This window comes from Tamandua tetradactyla, chromosome 8 (assembly GCF_023851605.1).
Source record: "Tamandua tetradactyla isolate mTamTet1 chromosome 8, mTamTet1.pri, whole genome shotgun sequence".
Taxonomy (NCBI): Eukaryota; Metazoa; Chordata; class Mammalia; order Pilosa; family Myrmecophagidae; genus Tamandua; species Tamandua tetradactyla.
The window spans coordinates 81,299,524-81,327,445 of record NC_135334.1 but is presented as its reverse complement, the minus strand read 5'-3'; the positions used below and the strand labels follow the sequence as shown (position 1 = coordinate 81,327,445).

At 43.1% G+C, this 27,922-nt stretch overlaps 1 protein-coding gene across 1 annotated transcript in view; it reads right to left on the bottom strand.

The window, feature by feature from the left end:
• SYT9 (synaptotagmin 9) overlaps positions 1–27,922 on the bottom strand; it is a 212,426-nt gene that overhangs the window by 25,882 nt on the left and 158,622 nt on the right. The window contains exon 6 of the mRNA XM_077113856.1: positions 25,827–25,956. Within this exon, the coding sequence (XP_076969971.1) occupies positions 25,827–25,956 (130 nt within the window). The remainder of the gene's footprint in view (positions 1–25,826; positions 25,957–27,922) is intronic.

Sequence of the window (27,922 nt, the reverse complement as noted above, 5' to 3'; positions counted from 1 at the left end):
GCAGCGTTGCTCTGTATTCCTGCCCCTCATCAGCACTGCAACTTCTATGCTCCCTATCCCCTATGCCGGAAGTCCTTCCTCCTGCCTCTTCTTTTCAGGAACACTTCTCAGATCAGCCAGCTTACAGGGGGGTCTTTCACACTGGAGGCCGGACAGCAGCTGATCAAAGGGGCACTTAGTTTAAGCTCAGGAATGATGGTGGAGCCTGGAGGTAGACTGGTGGTGTCCCTACAACTCAGAGTCTATACCCTGTTGGTGGCCAACAGACCAACCACTCTGATTACAATGCACCAGAATGGCTGCCTCCACTGATTAAATGAATTCAATCACAATCAAATTCTTTGCAGGAGCTAAGCATCTAGCTGGATAATTATACAAAATCCACTTATTCATTCAACAAAATTAAGGAGTACTTCCTATGTGCCAAGTACTATGTAATGGATTGGGGTTCTGATGGCAAATAGAGGTGATATGGCTCCTCCAGTAGTAAACTGTGGCTCTTAAATTATCCTTGACTTAACTTGGAATATATCAAAGGTATTAGCCAACTCAGTATAAGACACCTGGATCTGCCTCTTGAGGTAGCAGCGTAGAAGAGATTTTAGGGGATGCGGTGGGCATGTTGTAGTAAGGACAGAGTACATAACTGCTGATTCCAGCACAGCTGGTTGGAAACACTGGACCTGGCTCTTGTGGCCTTTTCTGCTGCAACACCCATCAGCACTTCCTGAGATGGGCTATGCCATGAACATAGGCTGTGCTCCTTTAAGGATTATTCCTTCTATCCCCCAAACCATGAATCCTGTGTCCTATTCTTGTTGAATGGGGCTCTTACTAGATGTGAACCTGACAAAACAGCGCCAGGTATTTTCCTTTGTATCGCAACTTATACTGATTTTAAACAATCTATTTATTTATTTATGCCTATCTCCTTAGACAGACTGCGAATTCCATGGGGAATGGGACAAGCATCTCCCTACTTTATCTATAGTGTCTGGCAGAGAGCTTGGCACCTGCTCAGAAATACCTGGTTTGTGAATGAAAACAAGTCCTAAAATGCCAGGGAAGGAGAAGGCAAAGGTAACTGGCATATTTCACTCTAGAAAGAAATCAAAAGTCCCCAAATACATCCCAAAGTGGAAAGGGTGCTCAATTCCAAGGGGCTGGGTGGTGGAGTCTGTAGGATGATGAGAAAATCTAGGCTTGCACATGGGCACAACAGCATTAATTCTCATTCCCTCTCTCTCTCTCTGTTTCTCTCTCTCTCTCGCTTGCTCATTAGTTTCCCTCCCTAGACTGTGATCTTAGATGCAAGCATCGTGTCTTTTTATCTGTGACTCCTCAGTGTCTAGACATTGTGTGGTATAGACTGGCCCAAGTGTTTAGTCAATGAACATTAATGAATCCATCAGAGCCCTGAAGTGACGGCGACGGCCAGTGGAGGGCAGCAAAGAGTAACAGAGCTGATGGCAAAGCGCTTCAGGAAAGGGCTATTTGCTCGAGGGGATGCCTGGAATTGGGGCAAGAGGCAAAGGGAATATTTGGGAGCTGAAATCCAGGATCCCAAGGTATATAAACCAGAGTCACAGTTTTTAAAGTGACAAGTACCATGAGAGTTGAGCTTGATAAGCCCCAGCCGTAGCTTTGAGGAAGTGGAGGTGGCCTAGGGTCCCTGCAGAATCTCAGCGGATGACTCTCCTGGAAGCTTTATGGCAAAAAGCCTTCCTCCAGTCTGTCCTCAGCTACCGATCTCTAAGTCCTAGGATTAATAATCCTGTTTTGGAAAATCATGAACTCCATGTAAGACCAAAGGGAAGTTGGAACCCGGTCTGGGTTGCGGAATCAGTGGGATGGGGGGTGGGGGGGGTCAGGACCAGACCAGGGATGGGTGCAGAGCAATGTTCTCAGGTACTCCTGCCTCAGGTGCTATCACAGGGATAGGAACTGGCAGAGCTTTTAGTCTCCAGTAAAACAGCTCATCTTCTCAGCTGATTTTCATTGGAGAGTAGAGAGCTCTTGGCACGTGCAGAGACATGATGGAGGCAGGTGGGAAGTGGGTCATCAGCTGCTTGCCAGAACCATCTCTTATCAGGAGAGGTTCTCAGTGCAGCACTGCTGGTCTGGTGCACACTGGGATCCGGGCTTGATTTGCTACTTGCATGAGCCTTTTGGAAACTGCCTAGAAAATGGTTTGTTTTTAGGAGGATGATGTGAAGCCCAGAGTTGTTGTAGGAGATAATTAGGGTGGGGAGCCACAGCTGGAAATTTAGGTAGGGAGGATGAGATTTGTGTTTTTCTTCAGTCTGAAAATGGGATTCTGCCTGAAGTTGGAAAACAATATCCTCCAAATGAAGAGAAGGGTCTTTGGGCCTTGGTTTTATATGGCCAGCTAAGCAAGCTGGGAGGATGTATATATCTTTGGAATGCTATGAGTGTCAGCAAGTTCATTGGCCCAGAAAGTTCATTGGCCCAGAAGAATCTGAAGAGGCCTTGGTTATTGGTGGCATGAACTTAAGGAAGATCAGCTGCAAAGCCCACATCAAACTCTGATTATGAACACAGCAGGGAAACCTTAAAGAAGGCTCCTCAGTTTTTTTTTTAATCTTTACTTAGGTATAACTGACATATCCTCAGATTTTTTTTTTCTTTAATAAGGCTCTGATACAAACAAACTTCTGCATGATGTCTGTGCTAGTATGAAACTGTTGTGTACCCAAGAAAAGTGATTTTATTTCAATCCTGATCCAATCTGGTGGGGCCAGACTTATTGTTTAGGGTGGAAACTTTGACTAGATTTTGTTATTAGTTTGCTAATTCTTTTGGAATGCAAGATACCAAAAATAGAACAACTTTTATAAAGGGAACTTATTAAGTTACAAGATTACAGTTCTAAGGCCATAAAAATGTCCAAACTAAGGCATCCAGAGAAAGATACCTTGACTCAAGAAAGGCTGATGTCTGTTACATGAAATGCATATGTTCCTGGTTCCACTGCTTCCAGCTTCTGATGCCAGTGGTTTCCTCTCTAAATGTCTATGGGCCTTCACTTAGCTCATTCAGGGCAAAACTCTGGGTTCTGGCTTGCTTAGTATTTAATGGGACATCTGCTGGGCTCTGTATCTTCAAATGTCTGTTTCTAGGCATCTGTGCTCTCTGTTGGGACTCCAAGCATCTGAGCTACCTCCAAAATGTTTCCCCTTCACATCTCCATAGATACAATCCAAAATTTCCACCTTACAATACTGAATCAGGATTAAAAGAAACATGGCTGCTCCCACAAGATTGGATTAGGAAAAAGGACATGGCTTTGCTGGGGTACATAATAGCTTCAAACAGGCACAGATTGTTTCCATGGAGACTGACCCACTCAATTTGGAGTGTGGCCTTTTGATTAGATTACTTCTATGGAGATGTGACATGTCCAACTGTGAGTGTGAACTTTTGATTAGATGGAGATGTCACTCTGCCCATTCGTGGTGGGTCTTGATTAGATTACTTGAGTCCTTTAAAAGGGGAGATATTTTGGAGAAAACATTGCTTCAGAGCCGATATAGATGCAGACACTTGGAGACGTTTGGAGTACTGAAAGAGGCTTAGAGAACACTTGCTTCAAGCTGATGCAGAGACGTTTGGAGATGCAGATAGAAAATACACCTGGGGAAGCTGCTTAAAACCAGAAGCCAAAGTTACCAGCAGATGCCAGCCACATGTCTTCCCAGCTGACAGAGGTGTTTCCAGGCCCATTAGCCTTTCTTGAGTGAAGGTATCTTTCTCTGGTTGTCTTAGGCCTTAGAACTGTAACTTGTAACTTAATACATCCCCTTTATAAAAGTCAACACATCTCTGGTAATATTGCATCCTGTCAACATTAGCAGACTAAAACAATGCCCCATATTGTTCCAGTTGTGAAAAATGTGCAATCCTTTTGTCAAGTGCGTGGTCCATGGTGTGTGCATGTGGGGAAGGCTGAGATGTGGCAGGTGCTATGAGTAGCATGTTTAGTGCAATTCCAGTGTGGGGCTCTGCCTCTTTTCAACTCTATGTCCCACTCCTGCTTCACTTCCCTGACCACCCATATGTTTCAATTAGAACTTTGAAGTCTCTCTGCTCAGCTTCTCCAGCCTTAGCTCAGGGTTTCATCTCTCACCTCCTGGACTGCCTTCTCTTTGGGTGTTGCTTGGCTGTGACTCCCTTGGCTTAGCCTGAGAGTTTCATGAAGGGCTTCTCCGGGCAGCCTTGGAGGTGTGGCTAGCATCTGAGCACTGGCTTCTCGACACCATCTTAGGCTACCTAAAATTGGGCATGCTCCTTCTCCTTTCCAGGAGCCCTCGAACACTGACTCTCCTCTGCTTCCTGTTCCTCATTTCCTGGAGCAGAGATATTTGCCATTTTCCCAGAAGGTTTTAATTCACATTCTCACTGGAGGTTTCAAACCATCATGAAACCACTGTGGATCAAGGGCTTTTCTTTCTCCTCTGTGTTGTGTGTGTGCCTTCATGAACTAGCTTTTATAACTCCAGTTTATATAATTTTTTCCATTCTCTCCTGGAACTTTATCCTCTCTGTTAAGATGCCTTTTTAGGAACATTTTCTAGTCTGCTTCATCCTGGAGTTTGTATGATTGAAGCCAAAAGGGCACAGTGGGTGTTTTCATTCTGAGGACTGAGAGGCGGCCTCTCTGGTCAGCGCTAGGCTCTTGAGGACTTCAAAATAAATGCTCAGTCAAAAACTGCCCACGGCTGAACTTGCTCAAGGTGTGACTAGGGGTGGGAGCGGGTGGAGGAGTACTGATCAGAGCTTGGAGGAAAGGATGTTGCGGGAAGAAGCTTCTGCATCAAGGGATGATGCTGAAATCAGAGATAAGGTCAAAGTAGAGGTGTGGCACATCCATTCAAGTATTAGGGGCAGGATACAAGGGAGGACGCACAGGGTGACAGGGGGTGGGACTGTGAACTGAAGGGTGCAGTTTCAAAGTGCAGAGTAGAGCACTGAGAGAAGGCCAGCTCATTCCATAGAATCTGATCCAAGTTGATGAAAGAGGAAGTCTAGACACTGGCAAAAGGCCCAGCAGGACCAACATGGGGGAACAGTTCTAGCTGAGCCACTTTGGAAGAGAGTGGAACTTCTTCTAGGACACCAGATTTTGTGGTTAGTACACAGAGAAAACCTGGGTCTCAAGAGACCCTGCAGGAGAGGAGGCAGGTGGTTGGCTGGAACTCAGTTCTGGCAACTGGGGAAAGGGGTCGAGGGGTGGATGATCATTTCGTAGAAGCTGGGGGGTGCCTGTTATAGAGGGGCAGAGCCTGCCCTGTGTTCTTCTGTTCTATGGGGCCAAAGTACCCCTGACTCAACAGCACCCCCTGTCTCCTCTGTGGGCCTTTTCCTCAGCCAATAAAAGGCCTCAAAGTTCTGGCTTCTCTTCTCCTGTAATCCCTCATCTTTTTCTAGCTACTGGCTTATCCATTTCCTTTCCCTTTCAGCCAACAAATTTGAAGTTGCCTACATTCATTAACTCTAAGTCCTCACTTCCATATTCCTCACTCTTGTCTCTTTCCACTCTAGAGGCCACCAGAAACCATGACTCCACTGAGACCGCTGTCCTCAAGAAGAGAGAGGTGGAGAGACGGACAGACCTGAAGTAGTCAGCCCAAGCAACCCCTGGATGCACACGAGTGCACGCTCTTTTTCTCAAGAAGCTTGAGAAATTTGAAGAGGAACAGGGACAGGGCACAGTGTCGAGGAATGCTCTTAAAACATTATGGAGTTTTATTTGAAACAGATGAACAGATTTTGCTACATGGGCCTGGTCAGGGCCTCTCCCGGTCCTTGCTCCTGCCCTACTCTTTGTAAGGAGAGCATCTCCATCCATCTGGGTTTCCTTGCAGACTGTTGTGCAAGATTTTTTTCAGTCTCTCACTCTAGGTCTTAGCAAGGAAAAAGCTTCAGTGCAAAGAATCTGCCAGTCTGACTTGCGGTCCCTTCTCTTCACATCAGGGTCATCCCTGAGTCTGGAGCTCTTCCTAGGCTAATGTGATATACTGGCCACTTGGGCAAAACTGTAGCCTCTCTTAGCTGGGGGAAAGCTTTCTGAGGAAAGCACAGACTGCTTTCCCAAGGGATCTAGGGCTTAAAATTCAGGCTAATTAGCTTTTTGTCAGTAGATGAGAAGCATAGGCATTTTCACTGAAAAAAACAGGTGAGCCAATGTGCCATCCTTCACATGAACACAGACCCAGAATAGAATCCGACTGGCTGTCAGCTGAAAGGGTAGGAGATAGGAGCACAATGGGTATGTGCGTGTGTGCATACACACACACACGAGAGAGAATGTGTGTGTGCATCTGTGTATGAGGGCTGTATGGATAAAATCTAAGTGACTTTGTTGTGAACTCAATATATCTTTTAGAAGAGCATCTTTCAGAAGGTAGAAAGTGAATGGGTACATTCTGGCAAATACCACTGCTCTAAGAACATCCTGACATTCCTTAACCTCCCTTCTGTCCTTGTTAGTTCTCCCTCTTCCTCAACCCCTCACCCCAAACACCCTGTCTCTTCCACACTGTTCTGTAGCTCAGTAAATGGCACAGCTATACATCTGGTTGTCACGGAGGCCTGGGTGTCATCCTGGACTCCTTCCTTTCCCTGAACCCTCACTTTATTTTAGGTGATAAACTTTCTTAAGTCCATTTTTTCCAGTCCATCCCCTCTACTGCTGCACTCCTCTGGCCCCCGAGCACAGTTCACCCTGACCACTGCAGGTCTCTCTGCCTTCAGCCTCAATCTTTCTATTCTGTGACCAGAGATTGTGGAATCTCTTCAAATCATTCCAAAGCTCCTGTATGGCCTGAGCAGAAAGCCCAAATTCCTTATCGTAGCTTAACAAGCCAGCCTCCTGATGAGATGCAGCTCCTTTCTCAGTCTCGTCTCCTTTCCCTGAGTGCCCTGTTTCTGTCATCCTGGACTCCTTGTTGCCCAGGCACCAGCCCTTCTCTTTCACATCTTCCAGACTTCAAATATGTTGATCTTCTTTAACTCCCTTGTCCTCTTTGTCCCAGGGGAGGATTCCTACTCATCTTTAGGAGCCTGCTCAAGAGAGGGCAATTGTCTCTCTTGTTCTCCATGCCCTCCCTTTGGGTGGTTGGGTGGTGTTATGACTGAACTGTGTTCCCTCACAAGACATGCTCAATTCCTAACCCCCAGACCTGTGAGTGTGAACATACTTTCAAATCTCATCTCTGATGTTACTGGTTAAGATGAGGCCAAACCAGGATAGGTGGACCCCAACCCAATATGACTGGTGTCCTTATCAGTGGTTGAAACTTTGACAAAGTAATACAGAGACAGCCAGGCATGTGACAGAGGCAGAGAGAGTTATGCCATACTCCAAAGAACTACCTGATTGCCCACCACCCACGAGAAGCCAGAGGAGGAGCATGACATGGATTCTCCCATTTAAGAGGAAAGATGGCCCCTCAGACACCTGATTTCAGACTTCTAGTTTCCAGAATTGTGAGATAATAAATTTCTGTTGCTTAAACAAACTAGTCTGTGATACTTTGCTACATTAGCCCTGACAGACTTAAACAAGAACTCTCCCATACAATTTTTGAAAACTATTATGCAATTTATATTATACAATATATATATTATATTGCAACAATTTACTTGTCAGACTTCCCCACCAGAATCCTGAGGGCAACCTGGGGGCAAGTACTTTATCTTCATCCATAGCATATACCTCCCATACATGTGATACACTCAGTTATTTTTATTGCATTAAAAAAAAAAAAAGAATAGTGACAATCATTAAGTTGCTTTCAGAATCTCATAAGAAAAACACTAAAATACAGTATTTTCAGGAAGGGCAATGTAATTTTGGCCAAGTGTGAAAGTTATATGAGGTATAGTATGAGCATACAGTACCTGGCACCAAGTGTAACAGGTAACCTCCCAGGGAGGGTGAAAGGGTCAGCAGGTAACTAGTGACCTCAGGGGACCCTGCCATAGTTGTGACATACGACATACACACATTAGACAAAAATTGCCTCTTCCTTCCTTCTGTGGATTTAGACAATATTTTTCTTCAGTTATGAACACACAGCTGGTGTCTCTGTGCTGTTCTGCATTGTATGGCTAAACACAGCTCCAGACCAGAAGGTTAAATATTCATAAAAATAATCTATCTGTGCTCATGCAAATGTAACAATCCAAACTCAGGCATGCAACATCTTATGCAGAGAAGCTAAAACCAAGGATGATGAAGTTTACTGGTGAATGTATGTGGTGAAGAGACTAGAATTCTGGTCTTATGAAGAAAAAGCACTCTGGATGGCCCTAAAATGTAAATAGTTGGCTATAAGTCCCTAATACCTCATATAACTTTCACACTTGGCCAAAATCACATTGCCCTTCCTGAAAATACTGTATTTCAGTGTTTTTATGAGATTCTGAAAGCAACTTAATGATTGTCACTATTCTTTTTTTTTTTAATGCAATAAAAATAACTGAGTGTATCACATGTATGGGAGGTATTATTCCACAAAATTTTTGTTTTGTATCTGTGTGTCAGAATGTAAAATGCCTGTCCTATGGTGAATCCCAGCCACGATCCACTGAGGCACATGGCTGTGTTCCATGGACAGTCCAAAACTTTCTGAAATACTGTATCACACCTTACATTCTTGATGCTAAGGTCTGTGAAGTAATGGAAATTCCAACCAGAGCATGGCAATCTTGGAATACTCCTGGGAAAGGTATCATTTGAGCACTGCCGAAGACCACCAAAAGTCAGCTGCTGAAAAGCCTGGGTGAGGTCACCTTTCACCAAAGTTTCCTCACTAGCTGCAAAAAGGGGAACAAACACCTGTTGAGCATCTTTCACTGCCGTTCATTGTGTTAGGTACTTTCATAGATTCTACATCGTTTAATCATCACAACAGGTACTTAAAAGTAGGTACCAATATTCTGGTTTTATGGAGGAAGAAGCTGATCCTCAGAAAGATTAAGTAATATGCTCGAGTTCAGACCTAGCTCATCAGGTGGCAAAGGCGGCACGAGGGTCTCCTTTCTACTGCACAGCAGTAACAGCCAAATGAGGAGAGCCCACCAGGAAGTCCACCTGAGCCATCCCTTCTTCGTGGATGAGATGATTTCACTCTTCCTCAATTTTTCAACCAAAGCAGCCTTTGTCTCTACCTGTTTTACATATTTTTTCTAAATTTGAGTTCAAGAAAAAGGTCCTCAAAAAATAAACTAAAAAGCAAACAAACAACTGGTCACCATGAGAACTGAACAATTCATCTAAGACTTTAAGAGTATGCTGAAATTTGCTAAGAGCTAACCTAAATTATGTGTGTGTATATACATATGCAACAAATTACAAATCTAGAATGAGCTAGGGCTGCCATAGACCTTCCAAATGGGAGCCAGACTCAGCAAGTTCTTATATTACAATCCAAATGCAAATCCACACCAATTCTCCTGAAGACCTCCTGGAGCTAGGAGGGTTACTTGGTCTCCTGCTTAGCAAAACTCACTCCAAATCTCCTTTAAATATCTTTTATTTTATCTCCTTGTCCCCTCCCCTCTCTCCATCACTTGCTGCTCCACCACTTCTCTGTTTCCCAAACCTACTCTTCCTTCAGCTTCTTCCACCTCGTGGAAGGTCCCTCAAAACCTTCCCACTATATCCCACTCAGCAGCTATTCAGCAGGTACGTGTCCCACCCAGGAACACAAAGCCTCGCAAACAGAGGCCTGCTAACATTCCCTGAGTACAGTGAGGCGGAGCAGGTTCAGTCTTTAACTTTCAGTCCTCCTCTCTACCATGGAAATGCGGGTCTGCTCCAGACCTGCTCCTTTAGTAGGTCTGCTTCCCCATTCTTCCCTGGCTCATGGAGCTCCCAGCTGGCTTTCACAGCCGATTTCCTAGCTGAAGTGTTCTATCATCCTCTGTCTGCAATTACTCAAGGACTCTCTTTTAAAGTTCAGAGAACATCCATCTCAACAACAACACAGGACTCAGCCCTGTATTTCCAGTTCTACTGCTATTATTAAATTCTGTTTCTAGTTCCCACTACTGAGGAAGCCCACATCCAGAAGGGCATTCTTCTGAGCTCTCATGAATTAAAACACAATCTGTAAAGACAGAGAATGCAGCCACAGCTGCGCTTGGGGGCTTTAGAGAATTATTGGCTTGAAACAGTAAGAGGAACATCTTCTGGGCTGAGAAGTCCTTGAAGACTCCCATGTGACTCAAAAGTCCTTTTCTTCTCTATTATTCCCTCTCTTCTTTCAAGCATCTCTTGCAGCAGCAGCTGAGGCTAAAAGCTATTTCCCTATTATAAAATGCAGCTTTCTCAAAGCCTTTGCTATTAACTCTTTCATTTCCGCTGACATGGGGGCAAAGCAGGGGACTGGAGGCACTGTGTGCGGTGCTTAGATTCTGCCTGGATCACACGGTGTGACTGATGGCAGTATCTCTGCCTTCCCCTTATTATTTTGAACATGCAAAATTTCTTTGAGTTACTATTTCTTTCTCTGCAAAATCCCTGGGCCCTTCTCCTGATATAAGACTGGATTCTACATAAGCTCACATTCACATGGCATTTTGTTCTATAATTGAAGAGTAATGGAAGGACCACATTATCTTTAAGTAGTAGGATAAGAGACATTGACACGCATCCCGGAGTGGGCATTCTGTACCTTTAAGGATAACAAAATTTTAACTGCAAGGGAAAGATCAGAAACTGTCACTTCCAACTACTCATCCATGAATACAATGTTGACTTCCCAGGGCAGGCTCCAGGTGGAGACGCAGAACTACAGTCCTGTGGCTGCTCTGCCCTTGCTTTGGGGCCCCATGCTACAATCTTCCAGAGCCAAGGGGCCTTGGCTGTCAACTCCTTCCTGGACCTTTTGTGCCAAAGAGAACCCTGCTACATCCACCCTTGCACCTACCCCCCACACCAGGCTGACCCTGGTCCCATGCTGGGATCCGAACTTAATCCTAAAAGCTTGCAGTGAATAGCTCTCCCATCACGCTCTCTAAAACCAGAAGCCCTGTGGGTAGGTGGTATCTGCTCCAATTTAGCTTACTTCTCCATGTGAACCTCAGGCCGGACCACAAGGAGGAGAATGCAGATAAGGGCCAGCAAGAAGTAATCTATTTGCATCCCTTTCTCAGTGTTCCCTTCCAAGACTTCACTAAGCATTAATAACAGCAAGGAAAAACCCCAAATGCTTACTTTTTAAAATAATTTGTAATTTTATTTACTCTCTTGATTGTTTTTATGATCTTTTCTCTAGTAAATGTTTTCAATCTGAACACTTATTACCTTTATATGAAGTACCTAAGCATAGACCATTCAGAGCCTCAGCTATGCAGGAAAAGAATCTCTTCTTTGTTTCCTTTCCCTCCTTCATTCATATCTGCTCTGTTTCTGACAATATCAACACAACTCAGTGTAGAACACCATATACCTAAATGTTAAGATTGCATTATGTAATTGCTAAATGATTTGCAAATTACCCCTTGTTTTATAGAAAAGCCCATTTTCTTATTTTAAGCATTTCGATTTTAATGCTTTCATATTTCACATTCTGAGTTTCATTTAAATGGAGAAAATATGTAATTCTATCACTACCGACCACAGACTTTAAGCATACAACTGAGCTTTAATTTATAAATAAAATAAACATGGAATAAAAGGTAGTACTAGACTTGCTAAAATATTGCTATTAAAACAGCATGGATTTTCATTTTCATTCTAAATAGAAGAATGGCAGTACATGACAGGCGATACTGAGGTGAAAGGATAATTATGTGACTGACAGTCACTCCTGAGGATATGTGCCTTTCTCAACCCAAGGGGACCATCTGAAGATGGAGAGCTTCTCACCCCACCAGTCACCTTTCAAGGCCATGTAGGATTTGAATTTTCCTCTGAATAAAAAAAGAATGTGACAAGGAAAGCAGGTTTTTTTCCCCCTGATTTTATAGTGTTTACACGTCACCAGGAAGAAAATGTCTCTCTTCTGGCCATGATTGCTTCAACATATAAGCTACTTAACCACTTAAAGAATAATGTTTCATCAGGAAAAGTTTTTTGACAGTCTACCATGTACCAGCATTTTGTCATGTATGATACATACATTAGTGAGCAAGGCAGATGAGTTAATCTCATGTCAGCTTTGGAAATGATTCTCTTCACCATGAAAGAAGATCGACTGGTGGTGGGGGTAGGTTACAGGGGGCAGGAGGTGGCCAGCAATGTCACAGATAAGATGTATCCAGTTTCAAGTAACAGAAATTCTACTTCATGTTGCTTATACAACAAAGGGAATTTATAGGCTTACATATCCATAAAGGCCAGAGGTAATGCTATATTCAGGAGAGGCTTGATCCAGCAGCTCCACCCTATAAGTAAGGGCTTTGTTTCTTTTAATGTCTCTACTCTACCTTCCATGGGATTGTTGCTACAAGGACATAGCTGCTTCATAGGTATAAGCAGTTTTGTTTATATCCAACAAGAGAGAGCATCTTTCTCAAAGCATTCCCACCAAGAGTTCTCTAATACTCTCTGACTGGATCAGTTTGTGTGAGGCTAATCTCCATGGTTGGCTGACTTGTTTAGCCTAGGACTAAGTCATATGTCCTGCCTTTACAGCCAAAAATGGAATCAGGTTCCCTAGAATCCCCAAACTGAAATCAGGGCCATCAGAAAGAGGTTGGCTGGGGAGGAAATTAACAAATGTTCACACTGCCTATGTGAGGGCACCCACAGAACTGTGCAGGGTTTCCTTCACAAGTTTGTGAAGCTTTCCTTCTACTTATTGTTTGGGGTCTAAAAAGTAAAACCATCTGTTTTAGCTTGCTAATGCTGCCAGAACGCAATATACTAGATATGGAATGGCTTTATACAGAGGATTTATTAAGTTGCAAGTTTACAGTTCTAAGGCCTTAAAAATGTCCAAATTAGGGCATCCAGATAAAGATACCTTGACTCTGAAGAGAGGGCAATGTCTGTCACATGGTAAGGCATATGCCTGGCATCTGCTGGTCCTTGTTCCTGGTTCTGTTGCTTCTAGCTCCTGACTCCAGTGGCTTCTACTCTAAGCATCTGTGGGCCTTCACTTAGCTTCTCTGGGGCAAAACTCTGGGTTCTGGCTTGCTTAGTATGTCATGGGAAGGCACATGGTGATATCCACTGGGGTCTGCATCTCCAAACGTCCATGTCTAGGCGTCTGCTCTGACAGCACTCCAAGCATCTCTAAATGTCTGTGTCTATGTTGGCTCTGGCTCCTGTCTAATTTCTGTCCACTCTCTCGGCTCCTGGGGCTTCTGCATTTTCAAACATCTGTATCTGTGACTTTATCTGAATATTCTCCAAAATGTCCCTCCTTTTAAAGGACTCTACTAAACTAATCAAGACCCACACTGAATGGCAGAATCACAGCTCTATCTAATCAAAAAGTCACACCAACAATTGGGTGTGCTACATCTTCATGGAAGTAATCTAGTCAAAAGGTCGCACCCACAATTGGATGTGTCACATCTCCTTGGAAACAACCTATCAAGAGGGTCCACCCTAAACATTAGGTCTGGCCCCACAAGATTGGATGAGGATTGAAAGTAGATGGCTTTTCTGGGGTATATAACAGTTTCAGACCAGTACGCCATCTATCCCAACACTGTCTACAAAGGAAACTCTACATTGACTTGACTTTATTAGTGTATTGTCTTCATCAGTACAACTTTATTCCAGGAGACTCTTGCAAAGAAATAGAAAGCTTGCAAATCATGTTATTCTTCATCACAGGGCCCACCCAAAAGACCATATCCTCTTTTTCAGACAGCATCAAGTTTACTCTCCAAGACTTTTTAAACTTGGTCTCAGAATTCTCACTTTGCTGTTTCCACCTAAACAATTTTAGCATCATCCTTATCCAATCCTAACCAAGTGCCCTGCTCCCTGTCTTCCTCCCCAAACTGAAAAACCTACCATTTCAGTTTTCAAAAGCTGCTGGAATGTGATATACCAAAAATGGAATGGCTTTTAAAAGGGGGAGTTTATTAATTCTAATAAATTCTAAGGCCATGAAAATGCCCAAATTAAAGCAAGGCTATAAAAATGTCCAATCAAAGGCATCCAGTGAAAGATACCTTGGTTCAAGAAGGCCAATGACATTTAGGCTTTCTCTATCAGCTGGAAAGGCGCATGGTGATGTCTGCTAGCTTTCTCTCTAGGCCTCTTCAACAGCTTCCCCAGGGCTCTGTCCGTTCTGGAGGCTCTAAAGCTTTTTCCAAAATGGTTCCCTCTTAAAGGGCTTCCATAAGTAACCCCACCTTGAATGGGTGGAGACACATCTCCATGGAAACCATCTAATCATCTCCATGGGAACAATCAAAAAGGTCCCACTCAACAATTTTGAATGAGGATTAAAGGACATGGCTTTTCTAGGGTACATAATAGCTTCAAACTGGCACATAAACCAGACTTCAAAATCTCAACAAATCAGACCTTGCCTTGCCTTTCCCCATCCACTACTAGAGGAAGCAATAAACTCAGCTTTGCCTGATGAACAGATCATTCTGGTGATATCTGGGAGGTAGCATCTGACAGATACCTCTCTAGAAAGACTCATTTCCAGGAACAGTGGCCTTCCTGGATGCCCTCTGCCAGGATGCACCACTCTTGCCTCAATCCCTTGCCCCAAATTATCAGGAAGGCATGTTGTCCTTTCAGAGGGTGGTATAGATCATTCTGGTTCATTTCATCTGCGGGGGAAGAATTAGACCAACATGTTAGTCATTGTCTCTGAATGCCATTCTTGGAGATGGAACGAGCTAAGGACAGTGACTGCCAGGCAAGGTCATTTGTGAATGAAGGGAGAGTCAAGATGCAGTTGACTTTCTGTTCAGGCAAAACTGTGATTTTCTACCACGTAATTGTAATCTTTTATGTTTCTAGCATTTACCCTAAATACTCATATGTCTTGTAGGGTTACTACCTCTACAGACGTTTAGAAGAGCTACTGGCTTTGTATCTCTGGTGAAATTGAGAAAATGTTTAGCATCCTTCCAGCCCCCAGGTAATTCATTACATGAAAGAAGACTTATCTGGGAAATTCTGAATGATCTTGGTTTTGTTTGCTGACCATTTCCTCCACCAGTTGGAAACACAAAGCCCCATTAACACTAACCATGCCTGCTGGTCCAAACTACATTTAGGCATGTATATCAGTTGGCACAGATTCTAACAGTCTTGTTAATGTTTTTCAGATACCAAACAAGTAGTACATTTTTATGCTCTTCACAATCAGTTTCGCTTCAGTGGCCTTGCAAGTGTTTATGGATTCTGGCATGTAAATCCCAACAGTAAAAAATATTTTATTTTGTGAATTTAAAAAAATTTCAAAATAAGTCCATTTTGTCCAAAAATACTTCCCCACTCTCTTTTCTCTTCTCTGTCTTCACAGGTAGTTTAGCTAATCATGGCCTTGTATAAAACGGCTTCTAAAATGTTTGCTTAGTGAATGAAGTCAATCTATGGGCTAACTCTTTGTCATCTCCAGATCAGTTCTCATTCAGGATGTGGCAGCCTGCTATTCACCACAGGCATCTCAGCAGCACTTCTGCTTCCTCCCATTCTTGTGAAAGAAGATACTAAAGTACCTCTAAGACCTGGGCACCTGCATCAGCTCAAGGGGGACCTTCACTATTTACTAAGGTGCCTCAGTTGTCTTTCTATACTCAAAATGCAAAGCCGTTATGATTAGAAGGTTCATGGGAACCAAGAGAGGAAATGTCCTCTTATTATGTCCTTCTCCTAAAAGGAGAAAAGGTAATCAAAGCCTGAGGCTTAAGGGTTAACTCCAGTTGAACCATCTGCTGCAAATTCATTTCTAAAACCTTTTACAGGGTGGGCCACGGTGGCTCAGCATGTCTTGCCTGCCAAGCCGGAGGCCCGGGTTTGATTCCTGGTGCTACCCATGTAAAACAAAAAAACAAACCCTTTACGCCTTGCCCCAAACTGATTGTTACTTTGGACTTCAAGCTTGAACTTAAGGAACTTTAGAATGAAAAAAAAACCCAATTTCTTTTATTTTCTATCTCATTCATGATCAAATATTAATTCAATACCTATGTATCAGGGATGGAATTTTCATTCTCTGTAAATCATGTTGTCCCATAGCTCCCTATGCACTGAATCAATGCCATATATTCTTGAAGCTGAGAGGAGATGAAACAGAGGTCAATGAACAGCTAGTTCCTACTGAAACAAGAGTAATGAAAGCCATACCTTGTTGAGAGAAAAGAAGACACTTCTAAATTCAAAATGTTACATTTTAATAGTGAGAGGGAACCTTGGAGAGCTTCATATAAGTCACAAGGTAGAGAGAAATCATGTTTTGAGAAAAAGAAATTTCCACAGGTAGGAAGAAGGAGAGAGCTGCGGGTAAAAGAGATGTGGAAAGAGGAGAAGAGGCTCTGATGTGAGGGACCTGGCTTTCCTTTTCAAGCTTGAAGCCTCAAGTTCTCAATGCATTGAAGGAGAAGTTGAAAGCAGATGTGGCTTCCATGCCAACATGGGGCTCGAGGAACAAAGCAGAAATGGCCATGTAACTATGGAGAAAGAGAGAGAGAAAGGGTGCCTGCTATGGCACTAAGTCTCCTATTGCTCTCATGTATTCTGAACGACCAGAGGATGTGGAAAGGAGGTGAGGGTGTTTGATGGCAGGGTGACAGGGGGGTTCCAATAAGGGGAGAAGGGACCTTTTACCTAGGGTTGCAGGCCAGGCATGTGATGGAGGTTCTGCCAAACCTCAGAGATCCACAGGGCCGTCAGGGACAAGAGAGGGGCCAAGTCAGCCTGATGGGGACCAGGTTCTCCAGGAGCAATCTTCTTGCCTGGCTCATGCTGAGAGAACAAGCAGTCACTTCAGCAGCAGAGGCACAGAGAACAAAGTCTGACCCCCAAATTCAAGCAACACCGCACACCCCAGGCGGAGGAATGCACACAGAGATCCACTGGCCTGAAAGCCCTCGTGCATTCCCCTACACCTCAACTCTATCTTGGCAAGGAGAAAAGAGCGAGGATTTCATAGAAAGAAAGCAAAGCAAATCTAGTAGGGAATCTGAATCTTGAATTTTACTGAACATTTATCCTAAAGAAATTGCGATGACCTAGGAAACACTGACAAACATTTAGTTAGCAAAATTTTACTTTTGCCCTCTCCTGTTCCTTACCAGAATGGTATCAGTTTTATATAATAAACTTTCATTTTCTTATAGAGGCATACCTCATTTTATTGAGCTTGCTTTACTGTGCTTTGCAGTTACTGTGCTTTTTACAAATTGAAGAATTGTGGCAACCCTGTGTTGAGCAAGTCTATTAGCACCATTTTTCCAACAGCACTGTCTTGCTTCATGTCTCTGTGTCACAGTTCGGTAATTCTCTCAGTATTTCAAGCTTTTTCATTATTATTATTTCTGTTTTAGTGATCTATGGTCAGTGATCTTTGATGCTACTATTGCAATTGTTTTGGGGCATCATGAACCACACCTACACAAGATGGCGAATTTAATCAGTAAATGTGGATGTTCTGACAGCTCCTCCAGCCTGCTGTTTCCCCATCTCTCTCCCTCTCCTTGGGCTTCCCATTTCCCTGAGATACAACAATATTGAAATTAGGCCAATAAATAACCCTACAAAGGCCTCTCAGTGTTCAAATGAAAGGGAGATTCGGAAGTCTCTCATTTGATATCAAAAGTTAGATAAAGCTTAGTGAGGAGGGCATGTTAAAAGCCTAGACAGGCCGAAAGCTAGGCCTCTTTCACCCAACAATTAGCAAAATCGTAAATGCACAGGAAAAGTTCTTGAGGGTAATTAAAAATGCTACTCCAGTAAACATACAAGTGATAAAAAAGCAACACAGCCTTACTGCTGATATGGAGAAAGTTTTAGTGGACTGGATAGAAGATCAAACCAGTCACAACATTCCCTTAAACCAAAGCTTAATCCAGAGTAAGCCCTAATTCTCTTCAATTCTATGATGAGAGAGCTAAGGAAGCTGGAGAAGAAAAGTCTGAAGTAAGCAGAGATTTGCTCTTGAGGCTTAAGGAAAGAAGCCATCTCCTTAACATCAAAGTGCAAGGTGAAGCAGCAACTACTGATGTAGAAGCCAAAGTAAGTTATCCAGATGATCAAGCTAAGGTAATTGATGAAGGTGTCTATACCACCAAACAACAGATTTTCAATGTAGACAAATTGCCTTCTATTGGAAGAAGATGCCATCTAGGAGTTCCATAGGTGGAGAGGAAAAGTCAATCCTGGCTTCAAAGCTTTAAAAGACAAGCTGACTCTCTTGTTAGGGGTGAATGCAACTGTTGACTTGAAGTTGAAGCCAATGCTCATTTACCATGCCAAAGATCCTAGGACCCTTAAGAATTATGCTAAATCTATCCTGCCTGTGCTCTATAAATGCAACAACAAAACCTGGATGACAGCACACCTGTTTACAACATAGTTTAAAAAGTATTTTAAGCCCACTGTAGAAACCTACTGGGCAGAAAAAGTTTCCTTTCAAAATGTTACTGCTCATTGTTAATGTACCTGGCCACCCAATACCTCTGACGGAGTAGTACAATGAGATAAATGTTGGTTTTCATGCCTGCTGATGCAAGGTTCATTCTGTAGCCCATGGATCAAGGAATAATTTCGACTTTCAAGTCTTATTATATGAGAAATACATTTTGTAGGAATAACACTGCCATAGATGGTGAGTGATTGCTCTGATAGATCCAGACAAAGTAAATTGTAAACCTTCTGGAAAGGATTCACATTCTAAATGCCATTAAGAACATCCATAATTTATGGGAGGAGGTCAAAATACCAACACTAACAAGAGCTTGGAAGAAGCTGAGTTCAACCCCCATGGATGATTTTGATGGGTTCAAGACTTCAGGGGAGGAACTATTTGCAGATGTGGTGGAAACAGCAAGAGAACTAGAATTAGAAGTGCAGCCTGAAGACATGACTACATTGTTGCAATCTCATGATAAAACTTGAACGGATGAGGGGCTGCTTCTTATGGATGAGCAAAGAAAGTGGTTTCTTGAGATGAAAACTACTGGTGGTGAAGATGCTGTGAACATTGTTGACAGGACCACAAAAGATTTAGAATATTGCATAAACTCAGTTGATAAAGCTGCCGCAGAATTTTAGAGCATTGATTCTAATTTTTAAAGAAGTTCTACTGTGGGTAAAATGCGATCAAACAGCATTGCATGCTACAGAGAAAACTTTCATGAAAGGAAATGCCAATCAATGTGACAAACTTCATTGTTGTTTTATTTTAAGAAATTGCCAGAGCCACCCCATCCTTCAGCAACCACCACCCTGATCAGTCTGCAGCCACCAACATCAAGGCAAGATCTTCCACCAGCAAAAAGAACATGACTTGCTGAAAGCTCAGTTGATATTTGGCATTTTTCAGCAATAAAGTATTTTTAATTAAGGTATAATACTCTTGTTTTAGACATGATGCTGCTGTACACTTATAATATAGTATAGTGTAAACACAACTTTCATATGCACTGAGAAACCAAAAAATTTGGGTGACTCACTTTACGAAAATATTCGCTTTATTATGTTGGTCTGGAATTGAACCCACAGCATCTCCAAGGTATGCCTGCACCATTTTAATGTATTTAATTTTTCATGGACTCTCATTTCCACACATACATAAAAACATTCTGTTTTCTGAGATACTGAGTCATTATGTTGGCCTATGTGTTTTGGGTGCCTGCTATACCATGGTGTGTGTGTGTTTGTGTGTACTGTGACAGCATGTGGCCCTCCAGGTACCAACTCCTCATCTCCTCCATTACCTCTCCATCCTACACACATTAGGCTCATGCTCAGCCCTTCTGCTCAGTTTCTGAGCTACTACTTCAGTGGGAAAAGTATGTGATTACCAGCATCAGCTCACAACAGACTGAAAACTGGAGTTTACATCGTTTCTAAAGACCTGCAATCTGAGGTGCCTATGGGTACCTCATGTATCTCACTACTTGCCGAGGAGCAGCACTTTCTAGGTCTTTTCCTATCTTACGCCTCAGGCCATGCTTTGTTTCCATCTCAGATGCTTTGCCTGGTAGTCCAGTTCTCTTCAGGACCCAAGCCCTCTCCTGTAACATACCCAAAACAATGGATGGGAACCTGATCTCCAGCTTGGCTTTCTCTAGTCCCCTCCTCCCACCTTTTCTTGCAGAATGGTTGTTCCCTAAATTTGTTGTGAATAACAATTTTCTCAGAATGTTAAATCTTCTGGCTACCTCATTTCAAAACCTTCTGGGCAGCTGTCATTAGTTTTAGTCAATTTCTCTGTCTTACCCAGGAGCTTCCTCAGGGAGGGTACTCCCAAACTCTTGCTGGAATGGACATTGGGTTACATTTCCACAATCCCTGAGCTTTAGAAAATGGAATCGGGGTGGACACCTAACCCAACTTGGGCAATCAGATGCTTTCTCCTCTGGGATCTGTAGAACTTAGAGACTCCAGGTAGGCTCTGCTAGGCACCTGATGGATGATATCTAGAACAGGTTTAAAGGGCTTGCTAGCATAACTTCTAGACATGTCTGGGTAACTGATGTCTCTTTTAGTTCTACAGCTCTATGTTTACATCTGGCTGAGGGTGATAAATGAGGCCTCTGTTCTTGCCAGGGTATACTTATATTACCTGTATCCTACTTACGTTGGGAATTGTATAACCCTGAGCTGAAGAGAGGCAGCAGACTCAACGATGTGGTTCTGGCAAACAGCCAGATTAGCTGGGTGCAGAACTTTCAGCTTTATGTACATACACATATAAAAGGCTGAGCTTGGAGAGAAGTTTACCTGTGCTTACTAAGGCTTATCCACAGTTGAGCACCCCCTGAGTACGACTTTGGAGTTTAGAATCTTGCACCTCTGTGAATCAGGATAATGTTGCTGATGTTTATTGTATTTTCTAACTGGGGGGTCTCTTTCTTCTAGTCTCTTTTATAAAAGTAAAATTTGGTTTGATTTAACCAGACGCTGTCTTTGTCTGGTCTTTCCATTAAACCAAGCTCACTAATTGTTACTATAGAGGCCACGCAGCACTACCCACACAAGAAAGCAATGAAAACCTGGAACTATTTCCTATTATTCCCCCTGAAGCTCATGATGTAGGTTAGCTCCACAGCTATAAGGCCGAGAAAGGTGCTGGGATATGGCCAGGCAAACGGTATTTTTCTTCTGGATATAGGGAGGAGGGTGCTGTGGTAAGGGAGGCCCAGGAGAGCTCTGTTATCACCTGAGGCCCCATGGAAAGGATGCCCTTTGCCCCCTGTCACAGGTAGCCTGCTCTGGGGAGTTTATACAGCTTTACAAGCCATTAATATCTTGGAGAGTAAAGGGCGCAATCTTGGCTGACCTTTGAGTGTTCAGTGAAGCCATCCAGAATCCCTGAGAGAGGATGGATTTTTTAAATTATTGACTTCTAAAACTCCATCTGCCACCTGCCCTAGCAAGGTCAGGGTATATTGGATGCAGCCCCAAGCAGGTCACCAGATCTCTCTGGGGTTCAGGGCTCAGTCCTAACCTGTTCTCTTAGTCCCCAGCAGTGAAGAGCTTCTCTGGGGCCTGTATCCCTTCATATTAATCCTAATTCCCCTATTCTTTCTCTCTCTTTCATTCACTCATACATGCTTATGTGTACACACACACACACACACACACACACACACACACACACACACACACACACACCAACTTATGGAGAGGCTGGAATTGAATTTCTTTCTTTGTTTTAAAATAGAAATTTAAGAGGTTTTCCATTTAATAGCAACATATCTTCAAGGCCAAGGAAAAGAAGAGAAGGCACAGAACTTAAATATATGCATCTCTGTCCAGCCAAATCCTGAATGGCCTCTTTCCTCAACTTAAGGTGCCTACTGGGTGGCAGGGGTGATGTGGGAGTGAGATTGGGATGCGGGGGCATGAAGGGTCCTCAATATTTATCATCCATGACAAAATGATGAATGATATTCCCTTGTGTAACACAGTCCCACAAGGACACAGAGCAGTTCCTTGTAATGTGGGATATAGATAATAATGGTCAAAACTGATTACTTTACTGAGCATCTATTAGGTGCCATCACTGTGCTATGTTTAAAAATGTTAGATTATTTAATCATCATATCCACCCTTGTGGGGTAGGTGTTGTTATGGCCACCTTACACATGAGGAGCCTGAGCTACAGAAAGGTAATAACAGCAGAACCAAAATTTGAATCTAGGTCCACCCAACTCCTAAGTGAGTGCTTCTAACAACTCTGCCTATGGCCTCCGTTCTTAAAGCTGTTAGCAAAGCAGCTGACCTCTCCAAAATACGGCTTTTCATCTCATCTGGTACCACTGTCCCACTTTTGCTAGTTACAAGTTTATTTTTAAAAGGGAAAGAAGTGCTTCCCTTCTTGGGTGGATCTGGAACCCTGGACATACACTTCAAACAGACAGAAAGCACCTGGGAAGGGGCAGCCTCCCCGGGTCTGCTCTGCAAATAAGGGGTACAGCCTTTTATTTCCTAGATCTGCTGCAACCTTTGAGAAAGGACCACTGTATTAGTGGAAGTAATTCTAGCTGCTGTAACAAATGAATTCCCCAATTTCAGTAGTTCAATCCTATGGAAATTTATTTCTCACTTATATAACTGTCAAACACAGATTTGCAACAAGCCAGGAGCTCAGGGTCTAAGGAGGATGTCCCAGGTAGCCAAAGTCACACAGCACTTTTTCCTTAGCAGTGAAGGAAGCCCCCAAGGCCTGCTTTCTACCCTTTCCTCTGTCTAATGTACATGTACTGCCACTCAGGCCCTGAGATATGACATGCTGCTGTGGTTATTCCCTGTCAAGGTCATAGAGAAAGAGCTGCTTGTCCACGGAATCAAGGCTCATTCTCCACCCTCACAACACACCCCTGATCCTTGTTCTTTTCCTATTTCCTGAATGACACAGAGCTTCAACACCATTACAAATAAGAATTAAAGTCAACAATGACTTCTAAGGATCACAAAAATGTCTATTCCAACTGCTCTAACCACCACTAGTGACAGGTTCAGACAATTTAATGAGCACATGGATGGACTCCTTTGAGAATCCCACCAGGTGCTGAAGAAGTGAGGTACAGTTCAGAAAGCACCAGTTCCTCAGCTAGTACTCAGGTGGTTCCTAGGCCCTATGTATCTTTCTTAGGGATTAATTTTGAGCCTAGGAAAGAAAGAATCATGGCTTCTATGGCCTATAGGCAGAGATTTCCTTAGGGACACTGCACATTAGAGACCCTAGGCTCTCCTGAACAGACCCAGAGGCCCTGATGCTTAGAATCAGCCCATAAATCTTGCTTGCTTCTCCCTACATTCTCCTTTTCACCAAAAGATACCTGTCCTTTTGTCCTCAGGTCCAGGTCTGGGCCCTCTCTCCCTCTCCACAGCTGCCTTGCATATTGATTTTAATCAGATTTATGGCAGAGAAAACCACACTGGGATAGGCCCTGGTCTTGCCTCACAGGATTGGTTTTCAGGGAACAGAGCTGCTGTCCTGGGAGAACAAGAAGAGGAAAGTTCTCCACCTGGAGCCCCTGCTCCCACCATAAACAAGTGCCGCCTGCTTACTAACGTTCTAGTTCCCAGGAGCTCAATTTCTTTACTGACTGAACAAGAAAGAGACATGCTTTATGGATAATCTCCCCTAAGCACAGTAAACATGTCTCTCCTTCGTGCTCCCCTAAGCACTTTCTATGTAAGATAATGCTCATGACTGTCCCCACTAATGATATGTTTACACACTGTCTTCTGCTCTCTTACAGTCTATAAAAGCTCCTCAAGGGAAGGGATGGTTTCTGATCCACACAGGTATTTACTGTGTGCATTATATGGCATTTGATGGTTTCTTATTCACACAGGTATTTACTGGGCATCATATGGCATTTGACCTTCAGAAAACTATTATTTAGTGAATGCAATTTATTTCTGATGGAGTTAGTAAATAAATAAGAGTGACTCAATGAGAGAAGATGAATGGAGAAGAACAAGGAAGAAATAAATGAAAGGGAAGGGAATAAATAAATGAGTATGTGAGTGGTAGAAATATGGCCAGTTGCCTTAGGGTATCTACTCTCCCCTTCTTTGGTAGCAGAATGCTGGTTTTTAGTTAGGTATATTGCCACCCAACAAAAAGAGTCCATTCTCTATTCTCCCTTGCAATTAGACATGGCCATGGGGCTAACTTCTGCTTAATGAAATGTAGGTAGCAGTGTTGCATGAGGCTACAAGGAAGAATCCTTAAAAAGGAGTATGTGCTCATTTGGTCCTTTCCCTTTTCCTCCTTTCACTGGCCTGCAAAATGTGATGGCTGGAGCTCAGCAGCCATATTGCACAACAAGGTGACTTCAGGAAGAAATTCTCATGTTGAGACAGTAAATCAGAAAGACAGAAGAAGCCGAGACCTCTTCTGTTGATCATGGAGCCAGAGTAACACCCTAATCACTTTTCTTTTTTTTTGGTGAGAGAAATGGAATTCTATTTCATTTGTTGTTTTTGGTTTTGAGATTTTATCATATGTAGTTGAACCTGATCCTAATTGACTATAGTAAGTGAATGAATGAAGAAATGATGAGCAAGAAAATTAGGAAATAAATAAGGGAGCAAGCAAATGTCACTATGTAGGACCTGGAGGAATGTTCCAATTACAGTTCTTCTGAGTCTCCACCCCTGCTGAAGACAAGCTCTTCCCAGGAGTCAGCTGGAGAATAGGAGTTACCTTCATCAACACAAGAGAGAGGGGAAGCTATGCTGTAGGACACAGCCATTCATGCACTGCTGGCCCTGCTTTTAAGACCCTCTTTCAGGGAGTATCTTCCCAGAATGGGTCACTAGAGACCAACTCCAAACTCCAGCACAGCCTGGCTTGGGAACAAAGTGGGAATGTCCTGTTCAGGGACAATTATAGAAGGTGGGCATACCAGTTACCTCCGGGAACAGGCTCAGTCCCACATCTCCACAGAGATTAAAGGTGATCAGGCCTGTCCTAAACAGTGGGCTTGAGTGATTACAAAGGCCTTTAGGAAGTCAGGTTGGATTATGTAAGGAGCTCTGCTATAGATCTTTTAAAATGATGCTTGAAAACAAATTCTGACTTCATCATCATTCTTTTCAATGAGACTAAATAATAACAAGAGCTCCTTCTTTTACTCTATTTAGTACCTACCACATTTCAGGCATTTTATATACTTTATTCCATTCTCGCAACAATCTCACGAGGCTGGTTTTATTGTCTACTTTGCACATGTAGAAACTGAGACTCAGGTTCTAAACAACTTGCTCAGAAACACAGGTTAGTACCAGAGCTAGTCCTAGAATCCAAGCCTCCTCTCTCCAAATCCAGGTTTCTTTCTGATGTCAGGCTATACAAATACCACTGTATGAATGTTTGAAACTCCACATTTACTCAGATCCTATAGACGCCCTCCAAAGGTCAACCCAAAGCCATAATCTGGGGTCAGAGAATCTTGGCATATCTGTTTTTTTTTTTTTAAGGCAATCATTGCTCTCTGTTCAAAACCTATCAGGCTGGTGGTAAGTACACTCAACCTCAGACTGAATGCAAGTCCTGAGGGCCCCAGGATGCAGCCAGGGAAACCCATCTATGACTGTAGGTCTTGGGGCATTCACATTTTTGGTGGCTCCTGGATTTCAGTGGTGAAGGATGTGAAAAGTGCCACATGCAAGGGTGGGGTCTTACCTCCACCAAGGAATGCCAGTGTGCGATGGGTTTCCGAGGATACGACAACATTTCACTCCAATGCTCTCTGCCCAGTCTCTCAGCCTCGTTGCCTACTTGACACACGCCGATGATCTCGTTGTGACCTACACTGTGAAAATGGCCCCCAATAGTTTTTTCTTACAATTTTTATATATAAGAGCAACAGCAATTCAGTTAAACTGATGGAGGAACTGTAAAACTATAGGTCAAGCTTAACAGCTAATATTGGACTTAAAGTCCAATATTGTACTCAGTAGCACAGAGAGGAAGGGCACAGTCTGGTTCTCACACACTCTGGTTTTTTAACGCTAGCATGGGGTAGCTTGCTCCCAAGGACGATCCCCCCTACTCCGCTGTATTCAAAGAACTCCCTGATGCATACTAAGGATGTCACCTCTGATTCTAGAGCTATGGTGACCTCCAGGCCTCCAAATTCACATAATGAAAAGGGGGCCATCTGAAAGGAATTTCTCACAATAATGGCTGTTCAGGTTCCTGCAAGAAGCAACCAGGGATACGGTAAGGGAGCTGCTCAGCGACTGGCAGCTGAAGTCTTGAGCCCACACAGGGGGCTGACTGTGTGTGTAGGGTGCTGGGTTTTCTTGCTTCTGCTCTCTTTAGAGAGTCTTTTGTGGTTTCTCATACTCTCCCTCCTTCCTTCCAAGCTCAGCTTAGCTTCTTTGACCCAATGTGCTTTCCCAACTGTAGAAAGATATTTCACTCCTTATATCCTTAGAGTCAATATTTCCAAAACTTTCTTTGGATATGTTCTTCCTTTGGGCCATTTTTTTCTATTAATTGGGAGTTTTTGGTTAAAAGTTTTTGCATAACTGCAATGATATGGCCCATACTTTAATACATTGGAATCCAAACTCACATATTATTACCTTTATTTTTTCTTCCTGCAAAAAAGATGAGTGGTTTTCTTCTTTTCACTTGTGTAAGGGGAAATGAGGGGGAAGTAGGGGTGGGGAGGTAGTGAGAAAGATATTTGATTCTATGCTCATTAAGTCAGTTGCATGCAGAAGTTCCATGAATTCTGCCATGGATTTTTTCCAGGCCACTGTCATGACTTTACTGAGAGTTAAACTGAAGCAGAGCTCACATAATCAGATTTGTTGATGCAGGAAACTTGGCAATAGCTTGAAAAATGCTGGCCTAGCCTTCCATTGTTGGTGGGCGATGTCCTCTCCTGTGACCTAACACCATCAGTGTTGTGTGCTGCCCAGAGGAGACAGGACAAGTTCTATTGCCCAGCAAGGGCTGTTATACCCATGGGCAGTTGAGCCTACCTTTATTTTCCTTGGGTTGGAAGACAGTCACGCTTTACCCAGGTATCTGCTGGAAAGAGTGTTTAGGGCTCTGAAGCTGCCTTACTGACAACATTTCAGAGGCATTTGGGCAAATTTTTAGCTACAAATAATATTTGTTAGATTATATTAGAAGTCAGAAAGTTTTTTTTATAACTTTGCCCAGACCAAGTGGGTGGTTTCCAATTAAAAAGAGACTTTGAATTCCACTCTAATGACTGGTTTAACATGTATAATTCCCTGTTGGTACTTCCTTTGCATATTAAAATGACTGTTTCTCAAATCTATCCTTTAAATACACAATTGGCTACAATGCAGGCTATAAATATCTGTTCTGTGCTGTATTAATTAAAAAGTCGAGCATCTTATACATTTTAATGCACCCTGTCATCCATACTGATTCTAGCGTTTCCAAGAGAACATTTCTGTGTTTGCTATCAGACTTAAGTAGATGGAAATGATCTTTATTAAACAGTTTGGGAGAAGAAAAAGAAGACTGAAGTTAAGTATTTTAAAATGTTGACGGTCTAGCTAAAGTAATCATTCTGCTGTTTTGAGCGGGCCCTTTCCAATGAGGGGCAGAGAGAAGATAAGAGCTATGGCGTGTCAGTTCTAGAAGTAAGATTCTAGAGGGTGTGCAGAGACGGAAAGGGAGAAACGGTGAGGGTGCAGAAAAGATGGAGGAAGAGAAAGCAAAGGAAGAGAATGAGAGCACCAGAAGGCACTTTGGCCATTTGACTCTGCAGCATGGTTCAAAAAATACGA